General features: G+C 41.0%; 1 protein-coding gene across 1 annotated transcript in view; it reads left to right on the top strand.

Moving 5' to 3' along the window:
* Positions 1–477: 477 nt before the first annotated feature.
* Positions 478–10,095, top strand: part of LOC112080714 (mitogen-activated protein kinase kinase kinase kinase 3) — a 99,035-nt gene continuing 89,417 nt past the window's right edge. The window contains exon 1 of the mRNA XM_070442672.1: positions 478–725. Within this exon, the coding sequence (XP_070298773.1) occupies positions 630–725 (96 nt within the window). The 5' untranslated portion in view covers positions 478–629. The remainder of the gene's footprint in view (positions 726–10,095) is intronic.

Genomic DNA, 10,095 nt, shown 5'->3' with positions numbered 1-10,095 from the left:
TTACAGAAAAGCAATACAATGTATCAATATAGTAGGCTAATGCAGCATATTATCTATTATACCATAATTATTGATTGGTATAATCAAACTCATAAGATTGTTTTTCCAAGTTTATGATCCTTATTTTCCTAATTCTCAAATTCTATGCTATTTTACTCTATTGCACTCTGGATATTTGTGAGAATGAGAAGAAATGATCCAGCTGTAAACAAGTAGAGAATTACTAGGGTATTCATGATCCTCGTGTCAAAAACATTTCTGTAGGATACACAAAACCAAACTAGTCGCTCCTAAACTCTGGTTTCAGATCAGTTTAGCGTTTCACCCCCAACGATTGAGAATTTGTGGACGCTAAACTGATCCCAGATCTGTGTCCAGGGGTAGAATTCTATCAGAGATCCCAGCCAGCCAGCGACCCACCCTCTTGTCGCCCATTCCTTGCATTCCCCTCTTGGACAAGCTGGCTGCGGCGCACGCGCAGTGCTCAGAGGAGGCCATGTTAAAGTTACAGTGAAGTCAGGCAGTGATATTTTCTGACGACGTGTGTTTATATTGTATGTTTTTCGTTATATGTGGTGTCAGTGTTACAACAAATATAGCGACTGGATAACTAAACCGGGGACCTAAAAATGGCTTCCACTTTCGACCTTTCAAGGCGAAATCCGCAAGAGGATTTCGAGCTAATACAGAGAATTGGGAGCGGGACCTACGGAGATGTATACAAGGTAAAAGGGATTTTAGCTATACATTGTCCTCTTTTTTGATAAACCATTGATATGCTACCAATAAAGACATTGTTATTAGTAACCTGACTACAATGTAGGAACTTGGAGTAGCCTTCAGGAGTTTAGACAGTCGGGAAATAACAGTGGTTGTTGAGATAGTAACTACTGTATATCCAAGCTGTTAGCATGTTTACCAACTCGCTACAGATGTGTTCCAATTCACAAAGCCTACTACATCCGTAAGGAATTCTACCTATTATTGTAATACATGTATACGTATCCCGGTCAAATTCCACGAACGATATTGTTATAATGTTTTCAATTTGCTTTCACAGTGTTGTCATCGCTATCCTTAGCACAATAGTGGACTGAAGTAGCCTAACATTATTCCTTATAGTCATAGGACCTTACATGTTCTGTACTTCTTCTATGGTATATTGGCGATCGCACAATGTTATGTGCATCCCGCCACCTACTGTACGGGATGGAAACAGGATTCCCCCACAAAAATAAATAAACTAAACTAAATCAAAAACGTTTCTGATGAAAAATATAACAGATCTGATCGCTACACAGGCCCAAAAACTTTTCTGCCACAGCCACAATAATGTCCAGTTTCTTAGACTTCTTTGAGACTTGTGCCGTAGAGTTTATAACTGTGGCAATGGACGCCATAAAATCCACCTTTTTTAGGGTATCTTTTGACTGGCAGCAAACATTTACTCCAGGCTGTGGTCGGTCCACTACCATATCTTCACTAGCATCACTTGTTTTCTCTAACCTTTTAATCACCTCCGCATAGGAAATTGATTAACCGCTCTAACTTTTGCAACCTCAATCTCCTTCACCCTTACAGGGCATTCTAGGAACTCGGGATCATGATCCCCACCACAATTGAACACCGGCGTCCTTCTACACACCATTCTTCAGTATACTCTGTCCGTCTGCACCTCACTTGAAACATGGCCAAATCCTTTACAATTCTTTTACTGCAATGGTTTGGGGAAGAAAGCTCTTACAGCGTATCTTACATAACCAAACTTCACATGCGTAGGTATTTGCTCTGTATCAAAAAACAACAGGACCGACATACTTTCTTATTTTTCTCCATTCACCCAACGGGTCAGACGCCGGGCACCAATCACACCAGGATTTCTCTTCAGGTATTCAACCTGAACATCCGTCGTCACCCCTGAGATGATTCCTTTGACAGTTGATGTACTCCAAAGTTCAAAACTTCTGTTGTCCGGATTCTTTGGAGGCTCACTGAAATCTTCCTCTGTTCTTCAGAAATACAATTAAATCTAAATAAGACAAAGTCCACTTTTCACAGTGCGTACTTCACCATTTTCGACACCTCAAATGGGTCTCCTGCATATGCATCCTTACTAGAGGTCGACCGATTATGATTTTTCAACGCCGATACCGATTATTGGCGGACCAGAAAAAGCCGAAACCGATTAGTCGGCCGATTTAAAATAAATAAATAAAATAAAAAAAGTTTTTTTATTTGTAATAATGACAATTACTATACTGAATGAACACTTATTTTAACTTAATATAATACATCAATAAATTCAATTTAGCCTCAAATAAATAATGAAACATGTTCAATTTGGTTTAAATAATGCAAAAACAAAGTGTTGGAGAAGAAAGTAAAAGTGCAATATGTGCCATGTAAAAAAGCTAACGTTTAAGTTCCTTGCTCAGAACATGAGAACATATGAAAGCTGGTGTTTCCTTTTAACATGAGTCTTCAATATTCCCAGGTAAGAAGATTTAGGTTGTAGTTATTATAGGAATTATAGGACTATTTCTCTCTATACCATTTGTATTTCATATACCTTTGACTATTGGATGTTCTTATAGGCACTTTAGTATTGCCAGTGTAACAGTATAGCTTCCGTCCCTCCCCTCGCTCCTACCTGGGCTCGAACGAGGAACACATCGACAACAGCCACCCTCAAAGTACCCATGCAGAGCAAGGGGAACAATTACTCCAAGTCTCAGAGCGAGTGACGTTTGAAACGCTATTAGCGCGCACCCCGCTACCTAGCTAGGCATTTCACATCGGTTACACCAGCCTAATCTCGGGAGTTGATATGCTTGAAGTCATAAACAGCAGAGCTGCTGGCAAAACGCACGAAAGTGCTGTTTGAATGAATGCTTATGAGCCTGCTGGTGCCTACCATCGCTCAGTCAGACTGCTCTATCAAATCATAGACTTAGTTATAACATAATAACACACAGAAATACGAGCCTTAGGTCATTAATATGGTCGAATCCGGAAACTATCATCTCGCAAAACAAAACATTTATTCTTTCAGTGAAATACGGAACCGTTCCGTATTTTATCTAACGGGTGGCATCCATAAGTCTAAATATTCCTGTTACATTGCACAACCTTCAATGTTATGTCATAATTACGTAAAATTCTGGCAAATTAGTTCGCAAAGAGCCAGGCAGCCCAAACTGTTGCGTATACCCTGACTCTGCGTGCAATGAACGCAAGAGAAGTGACACAATTTCAACTGGTTAATATTGCCTGCTAACCTGGATTTCTTTTAGCTAAATATGCAGGTTTAAAAATATATACTTCTGTGTATTGATTTTAAGAAAGGCATTGATGTTTATGATTAGGTGCAGTCGTGCAACGATTGTGCTTTTTTCGCAAATGCGCTTTTGTTAAATCATCCCATGTTTGGCTAAGTTGGCTGTCGTTGTTAGGAAGAAATAGTCTTCACAGTTTGCCTCTTCACTGTTGACGTTGAGACTGGTGTTTTGCGGGTACTATTTAATGAAGCTACCAGTTGAAGACTTGTGAGGCATCTGTTTCTCAAACTAGACACTCTAATGTACTTGTCCTCTTGCTCAGTTGTGCACCGGGGCCTCCCACTCTTTCTATTCTGGTTATAGCCAGTTTGCGCTGTTCTGTGAAGGGAGTAGTACACAGGGTGGTAAGAGATCTTCAGTTCCTTGGTAATTTCTCACATGGAATAGCCTTCATTTCTCAGAACAAGAATAGACTGACGAGTTTCAGAAGAAAGGTATTTGTTTCTGGCCATTTTGAGCCTGTAATCGAACCCACAAATGCTGATGCTCCAGATACTCAACCAGGTTAAAAAAGGCCAGTTTTATTGCTTCTTTAATTAGAACAACAGTTTTCAGCTGTGCTAACATAATTGCAAAATGGTTTTCTGATGATCAATTCGCTTTTTAAAATGATAAACTTTGATTAGCTAACACAACGTGCCATTGGAACACAGGAGTGATGGTTGCTGATAATAGCCCTCAGTACGCCTACGTAGATAATCCATAAAAAATCTGCMATTTCCAACTACAATAGTCATTTACAACATTAACAATGTCTACACTGTATTTCTGATCAATTTGATGTTATTGTAATGGACCAAAAATGTGCTTTTCTTTCAAAAACAAGGACATTTCTAAATGACCCTTCACTTTTGAAAGGTGTATATATAGATATCTATATATCTATACGCACACACACACACTACCGGTCAAAAGTTTTAGAACACCTACTCATTCAAGGGTTTTTCTTTATTTATAATATTTTCTACATAGTAGAATAATTGTGAAGATATCGAAGCTATGAAATAACACATGGAATCATGTAGTAACCCAAAAAAAGTGTTAAACAAATCAAAATATATTTTATATTTGAGATTCTTCAAATAGCCACCCTTTGCCTTGATGACAGCTTTCCACACTCTTGGCATTCTCTCAACCAGCTTCACCTGGAATGCTTTTCCAACAGTCTAAAAGGAGTTCCCACATATGCTGAGCACTTGTTGGCTGCTTTTCTTTCACTCTGCGGTCCGACTCATCCCAAACAATCTCAATTGGGTTGAGGTCGGGGGATTGTGGAGGCCAGGTCATTTGATGCAGCACTCCATCACTCTCCTTCATGATAAAATAGGCCTTACACAGCCTGGAAGTGTGTTGGGTCATTGTTCTGTTGAAAAACAAATTCTAGTCCCACTAAGCTCAAACCAGATGGGATGGCGTATCGCTGCAGAATGCTCTGGTAGCCATGCTGTTTAAGTGTGCCTTGAATTCTAAATAAATCACAGACAGTGTCACCATCAAAGCACTCCCACACCATAACTCCTCCATGCGTTACGGTGGGAAATAGACATGCGGAGATCATCCGTTCACCCATACCACGTCTCACAAAGACACGGCGGTTGGAACCAAAAATCTCCAATTTGGACTCCAGACCAAAGGACAAATTTCCACCAGTCTAATGTCCATTGCTTGTGTTTCTTGGCCCAAGTCTGTTCTTATTATTGGTGTCCTTTAGTTGTGGTTTCTTTGCAGCAATTCGACCATGAAGGCCTGATTCACGCAGTCTCCTCTGTGCAGTTGATGTTGAGATGTCTGTTACTTGAACTCTGTGAAGCATTTCTTTTGGCTGCAATTTCTGAGGCTGGTAACTCTAATGAACTTATCTTCTGCAGCAGAGGTAACTCTGGGTCTTCTATTCCTGTGGCGGTCCTCATGAGCCAGTTTCATCATGGCGCTTGATGGTTTTTGCGACTGCACTTGAAGAAACTTTCAAAGTTCTTGAAATGTTCCTTATTGACTGACCTTCATGTCTTAAAGTAATGATGGAATAATTTCTCTTTGCTTATTTGAGCTGTTCTTGCCATAATATGGACTTGTTATTTTACCAATTGGGTCTATCTTCGGAATACCTCCCTCTACCTTGTCACAACACAACTGGTTGTCTCAAACGCATTAAGAAGGAAATAAATTCTACAAATTAACTTTTAAGAAGGCACACCTGTTAATTGAAATGTATTCCAGGTAACTATCTCATGAAGCTGGTTGAGAGAATGCCAAGAGTGTGCAAAGCAGCCATCAATGCAAAGTTTGGCTATTTGAAGAATCTCAAATATAAAATATATTTTGATTTGTTTTGCTCTTTTTTGGTTACTACATGATTCCATATGTGTTATTTCATAGTTTTGATGTCTTCACTAATATTCTACAATGTAGAAAATAGTAAAAATAAAGAAAAACCCTCAATGTGGCACCGTCATAGGATGCCACCTTTCTAACAAGTCAGTTCGTCAAATTTCTGCCCTTCTAGAGCTGCCCGCTCAACTGTAAGTGCTGTTATTGTGAATTGGAAACGTCTAAGAGCAACAACAGCTCAGCCACAAAAGGCGTTCTCTGGAGTGATGGATCACGCTTCACCACCGACAGACAAATCTGGGTTTGGAGGATGCCATGGGAACGATACCTGCCCCAATGCATAGTGCCAACTGTACAGTTTGGTGGAGGAGCGATAATGATTTGGGGATGTTTTTCATGGTTCGGGCTAGGCCCCTTAGTTCCAGTGAAGGTAAATCTTAACGATACATAATACAATGACATTCTAGATGATTCTCTGCTTCCAACTTTGTGGTAACAGTTTGGGGAAGGCCCTTTCATGTTTCAGCATGACAATGCCCCCGTGCACAAAGCGAGGTTCATACAGAAATGGTTTGTCGAGATCGGTGTGGGAGAACTTGACTGGCCTGAATAGAGCCCTGACCTCAACCCCATTTGAACACTTTTGGAATGAATTGGAACGTCGACTGTGAGCCAGGCCTAATCGTCCAACATCAGTGCCCGACCACTAATGATCTTGTGGCTGAATGAAAGTAAGTCTCCGCAACAATGTTCCAACATCTAGTGGAAAGCCTTCCCAGATGAGTGGAGGCTGTTATAGCAGCAAAGGGGGAACCAACTCCATATTAATGCCCATGATTTTGGAATGAGATGTTCGATGAGCAGGTGTCCACAAACATTTTGTCATGTAGTGTATGACATCACATGTCAGTAGGAATAACACTCATTTTGTATTCCATTGTTTAAATACAAAAAACCCTAGAGTATTTAAATTGTTGTAAATTACTCACTTAAAATGTATAATATATTATACTTGTAAATATTATTTTCATATAAATAAAACAATTATCCAAAATGTGACGAGAGGATGATATTCAGATGGTATTTAAAAACCCACACAAAGTAGACCATTTGATTGACAACAATTCCTACTTCTGTATCATTGTAAAAATTCAAACTATTCAGGGACTCTTTCAATATGTTGGTTAGCTCTCTCAATAAGATTTAGTACAGACCAGGCCTGACACAAAATGTAGAAATAGTAGCCTATTTTGACAACAATTCAGTGAACGCAGCAAGTATTCGATAGAGAAGATACAAAACACAACTGTTCAGAGACAACAAAAGATTTGTAGGAGAAATTCTTATTTCACACTGTCACTTTAGTATTGGCGTTTAGCATACAACATGTCATGGAACTTCTGGAAGCACTGCCCCATCCTGCAAAGTGGCACAGAACACGTAGAGCACCCAAAATACATTTCTACACATCTCCCACTCTTTGCCCTGTGTTTACTCCAGATGCACACCACTCCCTCTCTTGCGCCCTTCAAACTTCACCTGCTTTCAAATTAGTTACAACTCGGTCCTCCCCTCTTCCTGCCACTGTAGCCATATCACAAAGTGAATGCACAAGCTGCATTTTGAATGCCTTCAGGGACCAGAGCCTGGGGTTTCTGGGAAGGGGCCTTTGCAGAGTTCCCCACAATGTATGCATTTATGATGGCAATGTTGAGCATCCTGCAAAACACATACTTCCACCATTTTCTGCCAGTGCATCCAACATTGTAATAGCTCCTCAGTTGCTCACGATGGTCAATCCCGTCCATTGTCTTTTTGAAATCCATTACAAGCTCTGGAACAGATAGAAGTTCCTACCACTTTTAAAAACAACTCCAAAACCACTCGCTTTAGTCCTAGGCTAAGACATGGCAAATAGGCTCCCATTCTCTGTGTGTGTGTGTGTGTGTGTGTGTGTGTGTGTGTGTGTGTGTGTGTGTGTGTGTGTGTGTGTGTGTGTGTGTGTGTGTATATTCAGCAAAAAAAAGAAACGTCCTCTCACTGTCAACTGCGTTTATTTTCAGCAAACTTAACATGTGTAAATATTTGTATGAACATAACAAGATTCAACAACTGAGACATAAGCTGAACAAGTTCCACAGACATGTGATTAACAGAAATTTAATAATGTGTCCCTGAACAGGGGGGGGGGGTCAAAATCAAAAGTAACAGTCAGTATCTGGTGTGGCCACCAGCTGCATTTAGTACTGCAGTGCATCTCCTCCTCATGGACTGCACCAGATTTGCCAGTTCTTGCTGTGAGATGTTACCCCACTCTTCCACCAAGGCACCTGCAAGTTCCCAGACATTTCTGGGTGGAATGGCCCTAGCCCTCACCCTCTGATCCAACAGGTCCCAGACGTGCTCAATGGGATTGAGATCCGGGCTCTTCGCTGGCCATGGCAGAACACTGACATTCCTGTCGTGCAGGAAATCACGCACAGAACGAGCAGTATGGCTGGTGGCATTGTCATGCTGGAGGGTCATGTCAGGATGAGCCTGCAGGAAGGGTACCACATGAGGGAGGAGGATGTCTTCCCTGTAACGCACAGCATTGAGATTGCCTGCAATGACAACAAGCTCAGTCCGATGATGCTGTGACACACCGCCCCAGACCATGACGAACCTTCCACCTCCAAACCGATCCCGCTCCAGAGTACAGGCCTCGGTGTAACGCTCATTCCTTTGACGATAAACGTGAATCCGACCATCACCCCTGGTGAGACAAAACCGCGACTCGTCAGTGAAGACCACTTTTTGCCAGTCCTGTCTGGTCCAGCAACGGTGGGTTTGTGCCCATAGGCGAGGTTGTTACCGGTGATGTGTGGTGAGGACCTGCCTACAACAGGCATACAAGCTCTTAAGTCCAGCCTCTCTCAGCCTATTGTGGACACTGAGCACTGATGGAGGGATTCCTGGTGTAACTCGGGCAGTTGTTGTTGCCCTCCTGTACCTGTCCCGCAGGTGTGATGTTTGGATGTACCGATCCTGTGCAGGTGTTGTTACACCTGGTCTGCCACTGCGAGGACGATCAGCCCTTTACAATGAAGATCTGTGAAGGTATTTGGATTTTTATGAATTATCTTTGGAAGACAGGGTCCTGAAAAAGGGACGTTTCTTTTTTTTGCTGAGTTTCTAAAATCAACTCTTGCCTGACCGACTAACTACAGAGTTAGCCAATTTAGTTACGAAGCTGGGACAGTTGCATCATTAGAAACAGGACAGAACAATCAACTTGTTAGCTGGCTATGTAAACAAATATCCAACTCATTATATGAGCTCCGCTGCGCAGGAATCTACTACTCTAACAGGACAGCTAAGCTGTCAAATAATAGGAAAACGAGGCAATGTATAGCCTGTGGATATCTGCACCAAGCAAACATGACAAACCCTAACCTAAACCCAACAGATAAACACAAATTACTCTAGCCTTCATTTCGGTGGCTAGTTGTCTGTAATGCTAGCTAGTGAAATGGACAGCTGAAGTTGACGCTTCGTGAGAGCAGGCCAAATTTACCGCTACACTCGCCTGACAGATTTACTAGTTAGTTAGCTACAGTAAGCAGCTTGGGCCGCTTTCATATGAATTAAATAGGTAGAAACAAGACAAAACAACCAACTAGTTAGCTGGCTATATACAGCTAAACACTGCAACTATTTCCATGCGACAGAGAGCAATCAATCGAGCTCCACCGTTGATGTGCTCGCCTGTACCAACCAAGTTATCATGACATGACAGGATATGCTAATCTGTGAGCTATTCACAAAGTTTCACAGTATCAAACATGAACAACCCCAAACCTACAGTGTTTTCAGAAAGTATTCAGACCCTTGACCTTTTCCAAATTCTGTTATGTTACAGCCTTATTCTAAAATGTATTAAATGTATTATTTCCTACACACAATACCCCATAATGACAAAGCAAAAACAGTTTTTTAGACATTTTAGAGAATGTATTAAAATAAAAAAACTGATATTACAATTACAGTTAAAGTCGGTATTTACATACACTTAGSTTGGAGTCATTAAAACTCGTTTTTCAACCACTCCACAAATTTCTTTTTAACAAACTATAGTTTTGGCAAGTTGATTAGGACATCTACTTTGTGCATGACACAAGTAATTTTGCCAACATTTGTTAACAGACTTTTCACTTACAATTCACTGTATCACAATTCCTGTGGGTCAGAAGTTCACATACACTAAGTTGACTGTGCCTTTAAACAGCTTGGAAAATTCCAGAAAATGATGTCATGGCTTTAGAAGCTTCTGATTGGCTAATTGACATCATTTGAGTCCATTGGAGGTGTACCTGTGGATGTATTTCAAGGCCGACCTTCAAACTCAGTGCCTCTTTGCTTGACATCATGGGAAAATCAAAAGAAATCA

The sequence above is a fragment of the Salvelinus sp. IW2-2015 genome, unplaced genomic scaffold, assembly GCF_002910315.2.
Source record: "Salvelinus sp. IW2-2015 unplaced genomic scaffold, ASM291031v2 Un_scaffold16450, whole genome shotgun sequence".
In the NCBI taxonomy this organism is placed as follows: Eukaryota; Metazoa; Chordata; class Actinopteri; order Salmoniformes; family Salmonidae; genus Salvelinus; species Salvelinus sp. IW2-2015.
The sequence above is the reverse complement of the archived record's forward strand: the minus strand, read 5'-3'. Positions and strand labels throughout refer to the sequence as shown.